Here is a 20,325-nt window from a genome sequence, read left to right as displayed (position 1 = left end):
ACCCCCATCACCATCAACGGCGCTGCTGTGGAGAGAGTGAGCAGCTTCCGGTTCCTTAGTGTACATCTGGCTGAGGATCTTACGTGGTCAGTACACACAAACAAAACAGTGAAGAAGGCGCAGCAGCGCCTCTTCTTTCTCAGGAGACTGAAAAGATTCGGCATGAGCCCCCGCATCCTCAGGACCTTCTATCACTGTGCCATTGAGAGCATCCTCACTGGATGCATCACCACCTGGTATGGCAACAGCACCGCCTACAACTGCAAAGCTCTCCAGCGAGTAGTGCGGTGCTCTGAACGGATAATTGGAGGTGAGCTTCCCTCCCTCCAAGACATCTACAGGAAGCGCTGCCTGAGGAAAGCGGGGAGGATCATCAAGGACTCCAGTCACCCCAGCCATAAACTGTTCAGACTGCTTCCATCAGGAAGGAGGTTCTGCAGCATCCGGTCCCGTACCAGCAGACTGAGAGACAGCTTTTTCCACCAGGCCATCAGACTGCTGAACACGTCATAGACACCTCAGCTTCACTACTGGAACTTCAACATTATGCACTCAACACTGTATATAAATGCCACTTGTTTTGCACATATTCAACTCTGTATATTTTATATTTTTATTATTATTATTATTAGTATTATTATTTTATTTATTTATTTATTTATATTTTTTTTTACTATTTAATTTGTAAAAATGTGTATACACACACACACACACACACACACGTAGGAAAATATTTAGTATACACATCCAGAAATGCATACACTATTATATATTGTACATATATTTATTAGTTTCAGGTTGGCCATTCTTGTATTTTGCTCGTTTGTGTTGTTGTGTTTGCACATCTCTGTTGCTTGTGGGGCTCGCACACAAGAATTTCACTCGCATGTGCTGTGCCAGTGTGCCTGCACATGTGATGTGACAATAAAAGTGATTTGATTTGATGTCACAGCCTCATTTTTATTTTTTAACTTCTGAATCTTTGAACAAACGCTCACAGACGTCTGAAACACAAGCAGCACGCAGAGTCGAAGTAGATCTGCACACGCTCACCTGTTTGCGTGTCCGGAGACGACCGTGGAGTCTCTCACACCAATTGCATTTCAGCGTTCTGAAGGCGACTCTGACGCTGTGATGCAGGTTTGGTGGTGTGGTCACTGATGGGTCAGGTCAAAGGTCACAGTTTGAATTTAACCTGGCGATGCCTGGTGTAGGAAAGCAGCTGTCTGAACACATCTGGCGAGTCATCTGAAACGTTCCCACGACATGAAAAGAGCCCGTCACGGTTACCCGTCTGCAGCCGTGACTCATCTCGCCGTCAGAGAAAGAGGAAATGTGTTAAAATGAAAGTGTCTTGATTCGAGGAACTCAGAGGTCATCAGCCACAGGCGCACTCTACAGGGGGGAGGAGCCTCCTCTGCACACCTGTCCACTCAGACGATCTCACAGCTTTAATTAGCGTTGAGCAGCAAGAGCTCAGGTGGAAGAACGGGTGGTGTTCCCATCAGGTGGTGAGTGGATCGATCCCAGCTCGTCCAACAGCGTCTACGAGTGCGTGGCTGATGAGACGACTACCTGTTACCTCACGCTCCTGACGCAACCTCAACCGTCAGGCTCTACCTTTAAGAGGGAAAACGTCACAGGAAGCAAACTTTCCTGAGCGCTGTGTTGCCAATGATGCTGTGTGTGTCTGTTCAGGTGTGACGAGTGTGACAGAGGTCAAAGGTTAAAAATCTTTATTAGCAAAAAGCTTTGACGTGTTTCTGCTCTCAGCCTCTGAGCGCGTCTGCAGCGACCGCAGCAGAAATCGTCTTAAAGTGAACTACAGCAAATCCAGTTACAGCAGGAACGTCATTGACGCCGCCACTTCCTCTTTCACTTCCTCCTCCTAATGAAAGATGACGCTTCGCGGCGAGCACACAGGAAGTCAGGAAGAAGTAAGAGACCGTAAAGTCGAACTGTTCTTTACGTCGCCCACCTGCTGCATGCACAAGTGATCTAAGTGATGTCACAAAGGTGTCACAGAGGCCCCACCCACCTGCATTAAAACTGTTTATGAGGGGCAGCCAATCAGAATAAAGTTTTCTAACAGCCAGCTCGCTCGCTCTCAGATATTCTTATAATGTGATCTGATTGGCTCGTGATGAAGCCGGAGGATTTAATTGGCTGCTGAGAAATGAGCATGATGTGTATGTATGAATCCTCCCTTGCAGAGGGAGGAGCTAAAGCAGCCTGATTCAGACAGAGCTCAGACACAGAAGCATTATTCTGAGCTGAGACTTATGCTCAGCCACTCTCATAGGTGCAGCAGTAACCAGCAGAACAGGTCGACTTTACAGCAAACACAAACAGAGCAAACGCACAGGTAACATGACATCATCGACCTGCAGCGCCGCCACACACACAGGAAGTCATTTGGTATTTTCAAAGTAAAGTAAAAAAAAAAAAAATCATCAAACACATACAAATTCCAGGAGGAATAATTTAACTCATATCAGCTCAGTCTTCATTTCATAACTCCAGTGTTACATCTTCATCTCTACCATCATCATCATCGTTAATGTAGTGCTTTGAAACAGCAGGTCAAAGGTCAGTCATTAAATATCATCAGCTGTGTGTGAGACACACCTTCAGTCATTGTGCCTCCTCTTCCTCTCCGAAGTGTCTGTGAGCTCAGCCAGAGGGAAAAACACTAAAATCATTCACGTGACCTCTGAGACAAACAGACAATCACCAATTAAGCAAACGAGCGTGAATCCGGGAATGAGGTGTGTGTGAGTTTCTGTGTGTGTGTGTGTGTGTGTGTTCCATCTATAATTCACACAAACACCAAACAGTGGCTTTTACAGCTCAGAGGAAACACGTAAATGATTTTACTGTCAGCCACAGGCTCCAAACCTCAGTGTGTGTCTGTGTGTGTGAGTGTTTGAATTAAACCCAGCTGAGCAGGCAGAGAAGCCACAGAAACCCCCCCGAAGACAAAGCCTGTGTCTCTATCATTATATCTATCTGTGTGTGTGTGTGTGTGTGTGTGTGTGTGTGTGTGTGTGTGTGTGTGTGTCTAGTGTCGGCTTGGGTTGAGCAACATTTCCAGTAAAGTGTCAGAGCGTTGCATGCTGGGATAGAATCTAAAGATGGATGGAGCAGGGCTGTAATTTAAAAGGGAGGAGGCTCTCCGCCTGTCCTGTTTATCCCCCCCACCACCCTTCCTGTGTCTTTTCCAGTGTATGGCGTGATGTTGGAGGCGGGGAATGTGGCGTCCCGTACATTCAGGCGGCGGTCCTGCAGAGTCCAGCAGTTAGACAGGGTCGCTCGTAGTGTTGTGTTTTGGTGGCTGCAGGGTGGAGGTGAGCAGCGTCTTCTCTGTGTGTTAGAGACGGAGCGTCAGCTTGGCATCACTATAGATTCCAAAAAAGATGTTTTCAGGAAACGTCCCGCTCCGGTAAGCCCCGCCCCGGTAAGCCCCGCCCCCTGTGGGGAGCGCTGGTAGTGTCATGGCATCAGCAAAATCTCGGCTCCATCCAGTCCTGCATCCACCGCAGAGAGATGATCATGTGACTGCCTCACCTGTCCACTTATTTACTAACAGGAAGTGAAAGGGCGGCGTTGCTTCAGTCTCACTTCCTGTCTCTGAGGCTGGATGCAGGGCGTGGTGCTCCGGTATTTAGACGCAGCCGTACTCGTACCACACCGTCTGCGGGTCGTTGTTGGGGTCAGGTGACGCCGGCGTACTCTTTGGGCGTTCCACAGAGCCACACCTCCCACTCTCGCCATCCTTCTTCGTGTGGGCGGAGTCGCCCAACCGCCCCTCCCTCGGGACCTCTGCGTACTCGGGGGTGTCGTCAGGCTGCGCGGCAGGCGTCGCTCTCACTGGGGTTACCATGGCAATTTCTCCACGGTGAGGGCCGTTTCGGGAGGTGGCGCTCCACCCTCGGTCCCGCTCTCGCTCCGCGTAGCGCTCCGCCTGCAGGTTCAGGGAGGCGGAGTGGTGGATGGGCGGGTTCAGGAAGCTGCCATCTGCGTGCTGGTTGGACAGAGCGGTAAAACGAGCCGACAGCGGCCGCTCTCTCCCAGTGGTCCCACCTCCTTGACGGCGCATCACGGCGTCGGCCTGGCCGGGGGAGACGTCGTGCCCTCTGAAGCTGTCCGGCCCGTTGGAGCGCAGCAGGTCGGCCGAGGCCAGGCTGAAGGTCCTGCTCAGTGATTGGCTGCTTCTCTGAGCCGAGGCCGGCGACTGGCCCACGGGCTGACGGGGCGAGGGCTTCACACTCTGTCCCGGCCTCTGATTGGACGACTGCACGGTGGGCGTGACGTAGTTGGTGGGCGTCGCCTGATCGCTGCAGGCAACAGCTGAGGGGGCGGGGCTTCTAGCAAAATAGTCCGTCACCAGGTCCTCTCTGCTTCCTGTGGACACCTGAAACCCAGAGAAGCAGTCAGGGCGGGGCTGACAAAGGGCAAAGGTCAAACACACCTGAGCTGTGACTGAGAAGCCGGGAAAAACAACGGGTCGCTTTTATAAACAATGACCTCTGAAGCGGTTGATAACGGCGTGATCAGAGCGCGTGCAGCAAACCGAAACACGGCGAATATAAATGCTTCAGTTAGAAACCGCCGCCGTGCCTGCCTCCACCCATCAGCTGCACCTGAACATATCAACCACACCGTCAGTGTTTTTCACGCACCGTCCTGCACGAAACACCGAGCTTCAACGAGAAACATCTGACCTGCTGAAGCAGCAGAGCTTCCTGTTTTACTGCCGCTCTGCTCTCGGACGCTCGAGGCGCCGACTCACTAAAACACCGAGGGCAGCAAATATGTGAGTGCAGCGCTCACAGCAGCAGCAGGGGATCTTCAGGCTATTTATCAGACGTTATCATCATCGAGCTGCACACCACACAATCGTGACATCGCTGCTCCGAACACTTTGATCTGCTAGAAACAGGAAGTGTGCTGACACCGCTGTGACGTCACGAGTTCATCTCTCAGGCTAAAGCTTCTCACAGTGTTACTCAGATTCACTGAATCATCACGTTTCAGTCTCACCTTTTGCTGCTTCTAATAAAAGTATGTGTGTTATCTGGTTGCTAGGTTACTCTATCCTCACTGAAGGTCATATTGAAACTCAGGCTCAACAGGAAGTAACGCAGGACGTCCTCGCTCTGACTCCTCAGGCTGGTCTAAACTGACGTGCACTAAAACACAAAGCTCCTGGTGTGAGACTGAATGTCACGTCTGCTCTGTGGGCAGGTCTGAGGTCAGGGGTTCAAAGGTCAGAACGTCTTCAGCGTGAGTCTCCCCGACCGAAAGCTCGCCTCGTGTGATCAGCGGCGACGGCGGCGTGTGTGCAGAAATATGTGCCTCATGTCTCACCACAGGAGGAGACTGCAGGTTGCTCTCCTGCAGGAACTCTTCCAGCGTCACCATCTCACTCCCAGGAGAAGCAGGGCGGGTCTTGCTTCTGACCCCGCCTCCACGCTGTGGCTGGGCCCTCTGGGGTGCGTGGTCATATGGAAGGGTGGAGCTTCGCGACAGGGTCAGCTGTGATTGGCTGAGACCTGTGACGTCGTCACTGGAGAGGCTGGCAGAGCGGCCCTGGCGTTCTGAGAAATCTGAAAAGAAAGTACAGCTGAGTGCGGCGAAAGTGGGAAAGGTGACATTTGTGCCTGTAAACTAGCCCCGCCTCCACAGATCACCTAGTCCCACCTCCAAAGTTTAGCTAGCACAGATTTGACCTGAAGTTCTTTAATTTCATTTCTCAGAGACTCTGTTGCAACACACCTGAATACCCTGAGTCCTTCTTTAGTAAGACGAAGCTGAGGCAGCGAGCTCTAACTCTGTTTGAGTAAACGTTTGGAAAACTGCACTTCTACAGCACTTTTATTTCACCATGTTCATTCACTCATGAGCTGCTGTAACATGAATCAAATGGCTGAATTCAGCACGTAGTCAGGTTCGTCAGTCTTGCTGACGACCTACTAAACGTGACCATGTGTGTTGCAGCAGAGACACGCAGCCCTCGAGGAGATCGAGACTCCTGCTCTGTGCAGATTTAACCAGGTGTGTGTCTGTACCTCTGCAGCTCACAGGTGAGTTGGAGCTGGACGTGTTGTGGCTGAAGTCGGCCGACCCCGGGCGACCTCTGAACGCCGGGTCCGAGGCGTTGTGGCGCGAGTCTTCGTCCAGTAACGGGCCTGTAAATATGACCGCAGCGTCACACGTGCAGTGTTTCAGACTTCTACAGCTGCTCTGAGTAAAACAAAAAGCCGGCCTACCTCTGGGCCTGCGCACGGCGATCTGGCCCAGCCTGGAGGCGGAGCTGCCGGTGAAGCCCAGCGAAGACGACGGATGGCTCGGAGTGGAGCTCAGATGGATTTTATGGGTCTGACCTGGAATTAAAACAGACAATCAGGAAGTTCTTGTATGTGCAGTTCCTCAAACCCCAGGAACCATTTTTGTTACAGCGTCGACTCGGCTCGACGTCTGAGCTCAGCTACACCAGCAAGGCTCAGTTTTACTGTTTTAATGGGCGCTTTTACTCTTTTAGTCAGGACCCACAGACTGCCACAGAGTGGGCGGAGCTCCCACTCTGTGGGGCAGGAACACCTCAGAGCCCGAGCTGGAAGCCTTCCTCAGGAAGCTGACCTGCAGCCTGTGAAAGCACTGTGAGGGCTACGGTACCTGGTCCCTGTGCATCTTCTCCGTTCACGCTTTCGCTGCTTCCTTCTGGCGTGCTGCTGTGATAAACGCCCCGGCTCCTGTCCGCCAAACCTGTGGACCAATTAGAATGCAGTGAGGAGGGATTCACAGCGGCAGGGTTAATATCACTGGAAGCACAGCGGCGTGAGTGGGCGGGCCGTGAGCGTGAGGTCAGCGTCACAAAGAGCAAAGCAGGACACGGCGGCACGCACACACTCACTATGTGACCTGATGACATCACAGCGTGATCAGAGATGGCAGCTCCTGACCTGCATTCGAGGGACAGGACGCAGCTGAAGCAGTGAGAGTGCAAACACACCTGCTGCGTCCCACCTGACAGCGGACACGGTTCGTCAAAACTAAGGACACTGTGCTGTGATCTGACCAATCAGAAGCTGGGGGAGGGCCATTAGCGATAACTGTGACATCTGTGAAGTTTCCATTAAAGCACATCTGCAGGTTCAGGAACATCGCTGTCCAGACATCCTGTCTGATGATGACTTTAAAGACGCTGGTTTTTACTTTCGTGATAAAACTAATCAAACGATGAAACATGACAGCTGCAGCGAGCTGTGCTTGTCTGAGACATGTGACCCTGAGAGCACAGGTGAGCGTACAGGTGAGCGCACAGGTGCAGCAGTTGTGATTCTGTGAGTGTTTCATTGGGCGAAGCCTGCAGGTCTGCGTTAAAGCGGCGTCTGAAGCTTTCTGCTGCAGGAAGTGATGAGAGCGAGTGCCATCGCTACAAATCCACTTAGGACTGAAAACCTTCATGACTTTAAAGACTCACAGCTCAGAACAGACTGCAAGCTACACACAAACGCACACACACACACATACACACACACTCACACAGACACACGCGCACACACACTACTTACTAATAACACTGTCCAGAAACACGGGGCTGCTCGAGGTTGTCTTTAATGTTTTAGTGTCAGAGGTGTGTGTGTGTGTGTGTGTGTGTGTGCGCGCGTGTGTCACACTGATGACTGTGATGATGAGGATGGTGTCAGTGGGCACAAAGGATGAGGATGATGATGAGGATGTTAGAAATCTCCGTTGGCTAGGATTGGCTGGCTAGCGATGAGGTCGGCTGTGAGGTCGGCGGAGGACCAAAATCGCAGTCGTCTGGTGAGAGAGAGAGAGGGGCGGCGGGTGATGGGGGAGGATGAGGTCGGCGACAGGGAGGAGGAGGAAGAGGGGAGGATCTTGTCTTGACTTTTACTGCGGAGAAATTTGAAGCGTTTTGGAGGAGGAGCTGAGGAGACGGGAGGAAAAGGAAAGGTGAGTAAACGAAAGAAAACACCGACGTGAGAACTTGTTATGGATGAACAGCAGAGATCGTGCAGAGAACCCAGAACCTACCAATCAGAGAGCTCGTCAGAGCTGAGCTCGGCTCACACTCAGGCTAACCTGAAGCTCGGCGCCGCCGCTGCTGCGCAACATTCTCAGTAACGACTCAGGCCTAACGCCTGTAATTACACTGTAATTACCTACACATACTCAAAGGTCATGAGGCTGTACAGCAAACAGAAAAGTAATTGTACTGAAAGTACATTAAAGTACTGCAGTACTGGCAGTAGCTGCCCGAAATCTGGAGTGGATCAACCTTTAACCTTTAGCATCATGCACATCAAAGCAAGTGCGGATATAAATATAATCCACTCCATAATAATCCATAACACACGTCACAGCGTACGCAGATGTGGAAATACTCGACTAAATACACTGAAAGTATCTGTATGTAAATATAACAGATTACACTGAAACCTTTAGTTACAGGGGAACTACGTCCTCACAGGCTGCATTAAAGTGTTCCCAGCTTCAGTGACCTTTAAAAACACCTGACACTGATGAAGGAGAGCAGGGAGGTGAGGAAGACTAGGATGTAACGTCCTGTGTTAAACAGGCTTTTAGCCGAGCTCAGCCCGAGTTCAGAGAGAACCCACAGATGTTAGGAGCATGCACCACAGAGCGAGGAAGAGGACGACGCAGGAGCCGCTGTCTGTGACGACTCATCACATTTTGCACTTGTTGGATCACAAACGTTTCAGTGCCGACCTTCTTACTGTTTATAAATGTGGGCGGAGCCTAAACGATGTCAGTATGTGACGGTTAAAAAACCCGACGCACCCCTCTGTGTCAGTGTGAGGAAGTATAAGTGCACGTTCAACCCCGGACAAGTCCTGATGTAAGACGTTTCCACAGCACGTCTCTGTTCCTGTGGACAAGGAGTCCACGCCGTCCTGCAGCCATCACACACAAAGGTTTGTTTTCACTTCCATCCAACAGTTTGCTTCACAAAAAACATCTTCTCAAACACATGATCTGTCCTGTTTTGTCCAAATGTGCTGAATAGCTGGAGGACACTGTGGTGCTGCTCATCGTGGACACAGACGTGGACACACGTTCCTGCTCTCAGCGACGGTCCGTGAGTGATTTTAACCCTTTATGACCCACCACAGAACCAAGTCCTCCAGAGTTTATCTTTATATCTTGTTGTTAATGACAAGTAGTTAAACATATGCCAATTTTATGACCAGTAGTCAAGGTAGTAAATTAGCTTAACAGCTGCAGGCCATATATTATCCTTTAGTTCTAATGGTGTGCTATGTATGTATTTAGTCTCTATTATACTCTTGAATAAAAGAAACATAATCATTTGTAGTTTATTAGACAAAATGTGCATTACTCTGTATCCTTGATCAGCTGTGAATGTCTGACACTGTCTTCTTGAGAATGTTTTACTGCTGAATCATGTGAAGAAGCCATAAGAGGGAGACTAGGTGTCTGGGCAGAAGAGATAAAACCACATTCTTTACCCCCTTCCACTTTCACACAGAAAGACAGGGAGGCAAGGTCGGAGCCAGGCTCACTAAGATTAGAAAAACATGTGAAGATGCAGCTTTTATGACAAAGAGGGGGCTGGGATTAGCTATAAAGTCTGTGAAAGTTGCCACCATTTTGAGAACATGCTGTCGAACCTCTGCAGGCATCTCTCCCGTCCGGACGTTGTAATGCTCTTATTGTGAATTGTACCGAAATAAATGATTGTTGATTGAGCATATATACACCGAGTATTGTCCTTCCTTCAGCCCAAGATTCAAAGAACTGCTTGTTTTCAACAATCTTTACATGCTGTGGAGCCATTTGTGGGAGCATTTCAAGCTGCTATACATCAATACAACCATTACAGCCCAAATTTTAATAATATGTTTGCATTAAGTGCACAGTAATTACATCAATTGCAAAAAAGTGCAATAAACTACAAAAAAAAATTTAAAATCTTTTTTTTTTTTGGAATATATTTGTAGTTAGAGAAATTTAAGAGGCTTATCACTCAAAACTGTAAATACAAAAAAGTTGCACAGAATAGTTTCCAACCACAGGAAATTTATTTTGAGTGTCTTCATAGTTTTATTTTTGAGATACACCAATTTTTATAAACTGCAGGAAAAACGAAGATAAATATTATAATGCAGATTTGCTAAAAAACAGCATCTGTATCAAAATAAACTATTTCCAGCAGTGCAGTTTGAGTTCCAAGCATCCCAGAAATAATAAAGAAAAGCATGAAGTCAAACATGACTTTTAAAAACTCCAGTACAGGCTTATAAGGTGAAGATAAAGATAAAAAACTACATTTTCCGCGAAAATGACGTCACTTACGGTTTCGGGCAGGTAATGGCGGACATGCGATCGTTCGCGCTGACGTCTATTCCAACATAGGAAGTGTTGATCAGCTGATCGGATCGGCAAAGCGTGTTTCTGGAATATTATGTTTTTGCTGCTGCAAGTGGTTTTTATGCAATTTTTGCAAAGCTATATGTGGAAGGAAACCGTGACCGAGGACAAGCTGATGGCATAACAAGTAAGTACAACTCCTCCGGTTTCATATGCAAAAAAATTTATTGCGCTAGCTTACGTGGTTCGGGTTCTACAGGGATTTAAAAATAGTTACACAAAACGGAGCGTGCCCGTTCCGACCGGTCTTAAAGGGTTGAAGGCGTGCCAGCATTCCCGACGGTCCCAAACTAAGAATGTGACATCTGGAACATCACGCCGGCCAAAAAGCACAAAGACAGTTTTTGTTGTTCTTTCCTGTTTCACTTTGTTCTCATTTAGGCTCCAAAGAAACAAACAGAGGTTTCTGTGAGAGGGCTGCTCGCTCCACGTGTCCTCCACAGGTGAGGAGTAACACGCCAACAACACGCCTGCAGAAAACTCCTGTTCAGACTAAAAGTGCACAAGCAGCTGTGCAGTCGAGGACCTGTCACTGCATGTCTGAATTTAAATGAGCTGCGTCTGTGGAGCGATGACTGACAGGTAACGAGTCAAAGAACGGATCGAATCTGATAAAAACCCTGAAAATCTGCAGTAAAAATATCAGACGTGTGCACGGCTGGATCAGCTGCTCAGGAAGGTTCCAGATGTGAACTTACTGTCAGTCATGTGAAAGCCAACGGCGCCCTCTACAGGACAGAGAGAGCAGCTCCCCCACATGTGCTCTGAGCCTCTGATCAGAAGTCCCCAAACTTCACAGTGAGCGAGTCCCCGAGAGAAAACGAAACACTCTGCAGGCATGTTTAATGAGTTTCTGTGTGTGTGTGTGCGCGCGTGTGTGTGTGTGTGTGTGTGTGTGTGTGTGTACCTCGGCTGATGGGGGTCACAGCTGGACTCTGGGGGCCCGGGCTGTTATGGCCGCCGTCCTGCGAGTCACTGAGGGTCCTCTGGGGTGGAGGGGGCGGGGTGGAGGGGGGCAGGAGGGGGGGCGTGGCTGGTAGGGGGATGTCCGGGGCGCTCTTAGTCCGCTCCCTCTCGGCCCCCCTCTCCCGGCTGCTCTCCTTTCGGGGTTTGATGAGTTTGACTAAAGCTTTGGCTCCGGCCCACTGACTCCTCCTGCAACACACGGCAGCACGCTTAATCGATAATCAAGACCTGCAACACAGTTTTAAACACAATCAGGGCTCTGATTGCACAATAAAGCAGGAAACGGCGTCACTCTTTCAATTTGTATAGCGCCAAATCAAAGCGCTTTAACCGACTAGACCTGGAAAAATCAAACCTCCACGAGCATGTTGGGCTCTTTCATGTTTCCGGCCTCTGCGCTGAAACCTGCAGCCGCTCACCTGTTTGTCACAGGTGTGACAAACAACCTGGCAGCACGCGTGAGCGCTGAGTAGGATTCTGGGATTTGGTCTGTAGATGCGTATGGATACCCAACAGCTGATGCTGTGAAGTGTGGACTCTTACTTTTTAGGCGTGGGGTCGTAGAACTTGTACTGGTCCATGATCTTCTCCTCCAGTTTCTCCTTCTGACGACGGAGAGCGTTCAGCTTATCACTGACGAGACAGACAGACATCGGTCACAGTCGGCCGTTTGTGATCCCTGACGGCACCACGGTGCCGGGTGGAGTTTAGATCAGCGGTGTCAAACTCACTTTATGTCTGGCGGCCCACGCACCAGTGCAACTTCCTGTCAGACGTTACAGATTCAACTGTTTTTCTGTCAGCTCGACTCGACTGTCAGAACAAAGATGACAGAAAAGTTCTGCTCGCTCAGACTCTCCACTTTATTTCACTGGACTCACAGAAAAACTGATATTTCTCTTTAATTGTTTGCTGTGGCAGCTGTTTGGGTTGGTTGCTGAAATTGTTTTGAGCTTTTCGCTGAGACTCTGGCGTTTCCGTGGAAACCACACGTGTCTACATTTAAATAAGAGATGTGACAGTACGTCTTTTAAACCCCGGTACGGGGCCTCAGGTTAGTGACTGTGTGTGAATGGCCATGAGGAGGTTTGAGTAGGAAAGTCCAAAACGTCTGCGTGTGCTTGTCTGTGATGAGCAGCAGAAGTATAATAATTATAAACAGCTTCACTTCAGACCTGTGAGACTCTATCAGACACTGAGCCGTGACTCTGAGCTGCACGCACACATTTCTGCATCTGACATTCAAACACACGTTTATCTAATATTCATCACTGAACTGTACGTTTTCTTTTAAGGAGCTGATTTTTATTCAGTGTTTTCATAAAAGTCTTATTTTACGGATTTTTTGCTACCAGCGAGAACACGTGAGGTTTAAGGACAATCCTCATAATTTCTGTCCTCAGATTTTCACTCAAACACAGACAAACGCTCATTTTAGGTTTTCACGCTTTCTTCGCGGTCCCCCGACACGCTTGTATTTAAATCCAGCTCCCGTCTCTCTGTGTACCTGGCCTGTACCACTACACTCGCCTGCCCCCTTCCTTCTTTCACATAATGGTATGATCCCAGTCTGTCTTTGCATGTCATTGGCCGCATGATGTGCCTGTCAAAATAATGTCCCACCCCTCCCTGCGAGGATTCTCAGCAGGGCTGACGATTCAACTCCCCCACACTGACGGCCATCATTAACTGACATGAAATTATCTCACCGCCAGATGTGGCCCACGGGTTTGACACCCCTGATTTAGATGGTCCAACCTGCTGATGAGATGGCAGGTGTGTGCCTGCAGGTGTGTGCCTGCAGGTGTGTGCAGCAGCCACGTAAAAGCTAAACACAGATGTGAGGACTGCACCGACTGACAGCTGAGGATAAACCGCGTTCGTCAGCGATCAGCTCGTCCTGCAGGACGTCGCCTGTCTGAACCTCGCGGCGGCTGACGAGCACTCACATGTAGAGCTTCTGCTCCTGGTGGTACAGCTCCTTGCTCTCCATGCTCCTCTCCAGCAGCGCGTGGTTCTGCTGACTCAGCAGGTTGATCTGGCTCAGCAGGTGGTGGTTCTCCTCCTCCAGGTTCCCTTTGAGGCGACTCAGGAGCTGGGCGCACACACAGAGGAGGCGGTGACCACGCTGCAGCCCGTCAATCAGCCGTTTCAGAAAAACGTGCGCTTACCTCACAGTGGTTGTCTAGTTTAGTCATGGTGAGATCTAGCGTCTGGTGCTGCTCCATCAGCGAATCGTATTGCGCCATACACTGACTCACTTCCAGCTGGGAGGAGCTTAAAGAGCTCTTGAGTTCGTTCAGTCGCTGCTGGAGCCCCTTGCTCTGCTCCGCCTGCTGTGATTGGCTCTCGGAGAGTCTGAAGATGGAAGCAGAAGGTGAACAGTTTAAAGTCTGTGCTCACTGGCTGCTGTCAAGGGTTTTCATTGGCTGTTACTGAGCTCTGATGAGCAGCATCAGCTGGTAGCTCCGCCCTCTCATCCAAACATGGTCACTTCTGGAACCAACATGGAGGAGAAAACGCTAACACAGAGGCTTCAAAACATCAGAACCTAATGCGTGATGTCATGATTGTCCATCTTTGCTATACAGTCTGTGTGTGAAAACACATCACCTGTCCACATCTGTTTTCAGCTGGAGGTTTTCCTGCTGCAGGAGGCGGTTCTTCTGGATCTCCAGGTTTAGCTCCTCCTTCTCTTTCAGGCCACGCCCCTCATGCTCCTCCCATTTCTCCTTTTGCTGCAGCAGTGCACAGTACCTGCAGACGTGCAGAGCAAAATGATTAGCCACGTCACATCACACACTTTAAATGAATTTAATTTTTTATCACTACAATGTTTCTAATCGACTCTCTGAACCACCAGCTACCGCTTCTCCACCCTGTACGACACTGCCAGTCACATTATGTCGTTAATTACAACAAGGAGAAACCTCTGCATGAAAAGTGGATGGTGGAACCTCAGGAATACAACAGCTTAATATCACCGTAACACACCAGAATGAGTCGTTTTCCTGTAAACAAAGTAAATTTTACTGTGTGCATGTAGATCAGCTGACCTATAACATGTTTACATCACATCATGTCAATCTTCTACCTTCAGCTGGTGAATGAGGAGTTTGAAAAGGACATGATGAGAGAGGATTCACTGAAACTAAACTCTAATGAAATAGGAACGAGGCAGGCAACATGTAAGTGCTACAAACAACAACCTGCAGGACACAGCCGAGGTCACTTCAACCCAACGATTAGACGTCCTGCTCTTTATCGCCATTGTGCTGCGAACATCATTAAAACTCACACATCATCAATGCAGCTGCAGTTTCAGAGTAAAACTATATTTAACTGTGAAAAGAGGAAGTCTCAATGTGTCAGAGTTTGGCTGTCTCGAAGTGTCTCTCTGTGTCTGAGAGTGGTTTAAATTCATGTACAAATATCAGCCCCACTCAAAGGGTCAAAGGTGAGAATACTTCAGCACAGGTGAGGCTGACAGAGACAGGAAGTGGAGCATGGTGGAGCTTTAGGAGGGGAGATGTGGATAGGAATGATACAAACTGCATCCAGGACAGAACTGCAGCCTCAGGTTTCTGTCGTTCTGACACCGTTACAGGTACATGATGTAACAGATTACTTTCTATAGCAGCTACAGACTCCATTACTTGTAATAAAAGACTAATGTGTAATAGATTACTTTTTGTGAGTAATAATCCAACACTGCCTGTATCACATCTTTCATTGTTCTGGTTTCTTGTCCAGAACCAGACGATGGGGGGCGCTTATCGCGGGGTGGGTGGGGCTGTAAAGTGGTATTTTTGGAAAGGTATATATAGTTAAGTTGAGCAAATATAAGCAGAGTTCGGCAGGAAGAATAAGAGTTCCCGTTCTGAAGCCAGCAGCAGTCAGCTGTGTTCCAGCTGTTCTCTCAGGTGAGTAAATGCGTCACACTGCCTGCACATCAAAGCCTTCAGAGCGAACAGCGGTGTGACTGACACGGTGTGTAAACGCAGGTAAACGGAACTTTATTCTGTTTCCGGTCTGTCCGCGTGTCTGCTCGCACTGAAACACGCGGACCGGGGACGTTGCTGCGCGGTGTTTGAAGTGTGAAGGCGGAAGTTGGAAACCGGGAGTTCCGGGTCGGATTTCTACTTTAAAGCCGTAGAAGCCTGGAAACACTGACAATGGAAGCCGCTTCCGGATGTTGGAGAAGGGTCTGGGGGATGATGCGCTAGAGCGGAAGTGAGTGGACCTCTGACTTTGACCACGTGACCGAAGAACTCGCGACTCCGCGCTCATTTCGATACAAATTCCGTAAATGTTTATCGTATTATTTGACATAAATAAGGTTTATAAGGACTGCGCTCATTGGCTAACAGCGGGTCCGCCGCTAGCCAATGAGCGACCACAGTCAGAGCCCCGCCCCCACCCTTAAGAACTCCTCCGAAATCAGTCCGTGACGTCACGGCGGCTACAGCAATTATCGTTCGTGACGTTTCACAGAGCAGCTTTCCCTCTGACCCGTCACCTCAGGTGTGTCATACACGAGTCTGCGGACGCCTCTCCGTCATCGGTGCCATTTTTTTCTCTTGGAAAAACCGAAATAAACGTGGTGGATGTAGCATACAAATTAAAACTCAGATATGCAAACGGATATTTATTTGAGGTTTTTAATTTGTCACAAGGTCCAACAATCAGGACAATCACAGAACCTGCTTATTGAAACAATGAAACTGTGATCCTGAGCAAACTCACTGAGAGCTTCTGTCGGGTACAAATGTCCAGACACTTGTCCTCACACTCAGGCATCACAGCTGCATTCAGAGCACTGCATCTGTTTAGTGGGCCCTGGAGCAGGTTCAGAGATGTGACTGAGAACAGCACCAGCCCCACCTGTGAGCCTCCTCTGCTCTTCACCACACTCCGAGTCACACCGAGGCAGCAGCTTTGACTTAAGTTCAGACAGAGTCAGAAGGAGCCGATCAAAGTGAAGAGTTACTGTTAGTGATGCTGTTAGCTTCCAGGACTGTGGGCGTTTAACCTGCCACAGGTAACGTGAGGACTGCAGAAGAATAAAACTCATAAATCTGGAATCAAGTTCTCAGTCATCCAGATCATCGTAGTCAAAGGAGCTTGCAAAGAAAAGCGTCTGGACTTCTTTAAGTTGCTTGAAGACGTTTCACCTCTCATCCAAGAAGCTTCTTCAGTTCTAAGGTCAAATGGTGGAGAGTCCCAGATTTAAACCTAGTGGGAGTTTCCCCCGCAGAGGGACAAAAGGACCCCGTGAAGATCCTCTAATCGCCTGAGCCAAGGTGTGAAACTGGGTGTGGGTCCCAATCAGCCAGGGTTTCGGGTGAGCTCATTGTGAAATCTGGCCTTGATAAGGTGGAGCGGGTGGAGGGAGGTTTGGAGTCTTCACACCCCCCCGTTCTCTGCTGCCTGTTGGAGCGGGTGGCTGGGGCTGGAGGAGGAGTTGGCCGTCCGATTGGGGCTTGGATTGCTGGTCTGCTTCTCTCCACCCCAGGGAAGAGGGTAACACCACCTGGGTCTGGGTGCAGTTTCCCTCTCCAGGGGCAAGGGTACCTAGACCTGGGGAGCACTGGGCTGTGGCCCCCCCACACCCTCTAGCAGATCATTACATGAAGGAACCTTTTAAAAACAAGCACGTCCATGCTCACAGGTGTGCACACGGGTGCTCACACACACAAACTACACCCTTTTTGGCTCCTACCTCAAAGCACACTGTGCGCTGTCGATCTTACGTGCTGCACAATAATGTTTAATATTTAGTATTTACTGTTATATTCACATAGATCATCATGATGTTGTTTATTATATTGCTCTTTTTTTTGCTTGTTTTCTCTTTTCTCTTTCTCAACAGGTGATCCAGGTGATTGATAGATGGATTTTTGTCTGTTTGTTTTGTTGGTTTTTGTTTTTTGCCCTTTATCACCGTAAAAATACATTGATGGGTTTTTTTGCACTAATAAAGTTAGTCAATTATATCGTCAGCTATATCATTATCGCAAATTTTCAAATATAGATCATGATAAAACTTTTGGCCATATTGCCCTGCCCTAATAACAGCTTATCCAGAGCAGATAACTTTCCGCCTGAATCAGAGGAGAATGAGAACATTATTGTGTTTTCTAAAGGGTGCATTTAGTTTTAGAATATTCTGATTTGAATCATCGCGTAAATTAAAACAGAATATATTCATCATGTTTGCGCTCTGGAGCATTGATGGGACGTTAGTGAGATTCTGGCTCTTTCGTTGCGTGCAGCTGCCTCCTTCCAGCACAGTGATGAAAATCTCGGGTCATTTCTTGTGTTAGGTGTTACTCACATAGAGGATCTCAGACTTATCCAGCATGCAGAGCTCGGTGACCGTGTGCCTCCTCCTCCTCGTCTTTCCCGTCAACGCACACTTTGTGGAAAACTTTGAGGTTTGTGTGTCAGTGTGTTCATAAATATGATAAGATGGTTTCTGTGTGTGTTTAAACCTGGTTTCTGCTGCTCTGTTGTGTAGGACTGCATGGAATACTTTTACAAGGGGCATGTGCCAGAGTGGACTCCCAATGATCACGTCCACATCTGCCAGAAGTTTAAGAACTGGTAATGATCATATTAAATAAAAGTATTTTTTTATTCTGTTAAACTGCAGAGCTGGACTTGAACTTTCTGATCTGTCGTTGCTATTGTGAACTTTACTTTTAAGATTCAATCTTTTTAATTGACTCTGTGAACCACCAGCTACCACTTTGCCACCCTGTACGACACCACCAACCGCATTCCCGTCTACTCGGCTTACATAGTTGAGGACGGCAAAAGCTCCGACCACGATTGGATGGTGGAGCCTCAGGTATACGACAGTTTTGTAAATGAGACCCACTCAGGTTTCTTCCACAGACAGCTGATCCCAGACTTCCTGACAGATGCTAAAGCTTCATCACACATTTAACATTTCAATGAAGACTGTAAAAAGTGATGGCATTTGAGAACTTTCTGTATTTAATATTCCAGTAATACACCAGAATGAGTCGTTTTAATGTAAACAAAGTACTGTGTGTATGTAGATCAGCTGATCTATAACATGTTTACATCACTTCATGTCGATCTTCTACCTTTAGCTGGTAAATAAGAAGTTTGAAAAGAAGATGATGACACAGGATTCACTGATTTACAAACATCCTACACTAGACCCTATAGACCCTAAGGACATAGGAAAGATGCAGGCAACAGATGACGACTACAAACAACTTACAAAACAATACAAGGATCAATACAATCACGGTCACCTGAATCCCAGCTCACATCATGCAGGTAAGAGAGGTCGAGCTGTTCTGAGGGGTTTGTCGTGTGTCTTATGCACAGTAAGATTTACACGCGTGTTCTCACATGTGGGAGACAGAACACGGTCCCAGGAACATGAACCAGAGAACACAGGAAAGAAGAAGACTTTAAACACAAGACCTTTAAAAATAATTACGTTCTGTTTATGAGGGAAATGTATTCTACACAGCACTTTATCATAACCTGCTACGTTCTCATCCACCCACCAATCACATCTTTCTTCTGTCTCTACATCATTTTCCACAGGTGATGCTTCCAAAGCCACTATGACCCTGACTAATATAGTTCCCCAAAAACAAAAGCTGAATGAAAAAAGGTGGAGTCGACATGAGGCCAAACTCAAAGGTTGGGCCAAAAATTACTCCGTCTACGTTCTGGTCGGTGCGATTCCATCAAAAGGAAAAGATAACTGGATCACAAGAGATAACCAGCCTCGTGTCAACATCCCTGAGTACATGTGGGTCGCCTACTGCTACTGTGACAAGACATCACAGTCTTGTAAGAGTGGAGGTGCCACAGCTGAAAACACTGAGAACAAGATTGAGGACAAGTACACCCTGTCACAGCTTCAAGCCTTTCTTGAAAAACACAACCAAACAGTTAAAGGTCAGCTGTTTGACAACGACTGCTATGTGGAGCAGGCTGCAGGTGCGTCTGCAGCAGCAGGAAATCCTTGAGACATGTAATCCAGAAATACTGACGAGATCACTGATCTCTGCAGAGTCACGCAGCTCATTCTTTCCTCAGCACTGCACACATGAACTCATGTAAACAGTTACTATGATCTTAACTGTGTCACACAAATGTCAGCACGTTTATGGTGCAGGTGAACACATGCTGTCATGCTTACAGGCTGCTTTACTCTGAGAGCAGCTTCACTGCAGCTTGTTGCTTATTAAAATCTGATGAAATGCTCAGTGTCACGTGTTTGTGTGTTCAGTCAAAATCAGCAAGTGTGACAAACTTCACTAGGGATGGGTATTGATAAGATTTTCACGATTCAGATTCCATTTTCGATTCTGTTTAACGATTCGATTCTTTATCGATTCTCTTTAAAAAAGGAGAACACTAAGGTCGATTAGCTTAGAACTTTGTTTTATATCTTTTATATCTTCTCTTTGAACAAGATAGAAATTTAGGAGTAACATGGCCTTACAAACCCAACAGTGAGATCTTAAGAGATCCACAGCCTACGGCTCTTCAATGGGGTGTCACAGGGTCCCCAGGAAAAAAAATTGTAAATGTAAAATAATAATAATTAAATATTCTTCTGTAGCAATAACAAAGTATAACAGAAATTCTTCTGTAGCAATTACACAAGAATATCCAGTAATGTCCCTGCCTACAATTAAACACATTCACTTACTGAAAATCATCTGCTGTGGCAAATGGGTGCAAGGCTTTGACCACAAACTTAGTCACTGCTCGCTGACATTCGTCTATCCTGGCCTGAAAGGAGACGCTACTGGTAGACTGCAGCGAGAGCTGCCAGCATCTGAGCCAGACTCTGTCTCTCTCATCATGGTCACCTAAATGCACAGCAATGGCAGGTTTTGTAATAAGGCAGATCGC

The 20,325-nt window shown here is 48.0% G+C and overlaps 2 protein-coding genes across 5 annotated transcripts in view; one reads left to right on the top strand and one right to left on the bottom strand.

The window, feature by feature from the left end:
- Window positions 1-1,719: 1,719 nt before the first annotated feature.
- Window positions 1,720-20,325, bottom strand: part of ccdc88c (coiled-coil domain containing 88C) — a 52,607-nt gene continuing 34,001 nt past the window's right edge. For all 4 annotated transcript variants that reach the window (XM_026151172.1, XM_026151171.1, XM_026151174.1 and 1 more), the window contains 10 exons: window positions 14,023-14,166; window positions 13,581-13,767; window positions 13,359-13,504; window positions 11,953-12,042; window positions 11,351-11,598; window positions 6,679-6,768; window positions 6,273-6,386; window positions 6,072-6,191; window positions 5,371-5,609; window positions 1,720-4,414 (listed from right to left, as the gene is read on the bottom strand). In XM_026151172.1, coding sequence (XP_026006957.1) covers window positions 3,665-4,414; window positions 5,371-5,609; window positions 6,072-6,191; window positions 6,273-6,386; window positions 6,679-6,768; window positions 11,351-11,598; window positions 11,953-12,042; window positions 13,359-13,504; window positions 13,581-13,767; window positions 14,023-14,166 — 2,128 coding nt within the window. In that variant the 3' untranslated portion in view covers window positions 1,720-3,664. The remainder of the gene's footprint in view (window positions 4,415-5,370; window positions 5,610-6,071; window positions 6,192-6,272; window positions 6,387-6,678; window positions 6,769-11,350; window positions 11,599-11,952; window positions 12,043-13,358; window positions 13,505-13,580; window positions 13,768-14,022; window positions 14,167-20,325) is intronic.
- LOC113011627 (endonuclease domain-containing 1 protein-like) lies at window positions 14,783-19,226 on the top strand. Its single transcript, XM_026151194.1, has 5 exons — window positions 14,783-15,642; window positions 17,736-17,846; window positions 17,930-18,015; window positions 18,154-18,262; window positions 18,531-19,226. The coding sequence occupies exons 2-5, from the start codon at window positions 17,772-17,774 to the stop codon at window positions 18,900-18,902; spliced, it is 642 nt and encodes a 213-aa protein (XP_026006979.1). The 5' UTR covers window positions 14,783-15,642; window positions 17,736-17,771; the 3' UTR covers window positions 18,903-19,226.

Source organism: Astatotilapia calliptera, chromosome 19 (genome assembly GCF_900246225.1).
Source record: "Astatotilapia calliptera chromosome 19, fAstCal1.2, whole genome shotgun sequence".
In the NCBI taxonomy this organism is placed as follows: Eukaryota; Metazoa; Chordata; class Actinopteri; order Cichliformes; family Cichlidae; genus Astatotilapia; species Astatotilapia calliptera.
The sequence above is the reverse complement of the archived record's forward strand: the minus strand, read 5'-3'. Positions and strand labels throughout refer to the sequence as shown.

Excerpts from the sequence above, each read along its gene's own strand:
- LOC113011627 (XM_026151194.1), top strand. The coding sequence starts at position 17,772 with ATGCAGAGCTCGGTGACCGTGTGCCTCCTCCTCCTCGTCTTTCCCGTC. Across the intron at positions 17,847-17,929 it reads ACTTTGTGGAAAACTTTGAG|GACTGCATGGAATACTTTTA; the intron begins GTTTGTGTGTCA and ends TCTGTTGTGTAG. Across the intron at positions 18,016-18,153 it reads TGCCAGAAGTTTAAGAACTG|CTACCACTTTGCCACCCTGT; the intron begins GTAATGATCATA and ends GTGAACCACCAG.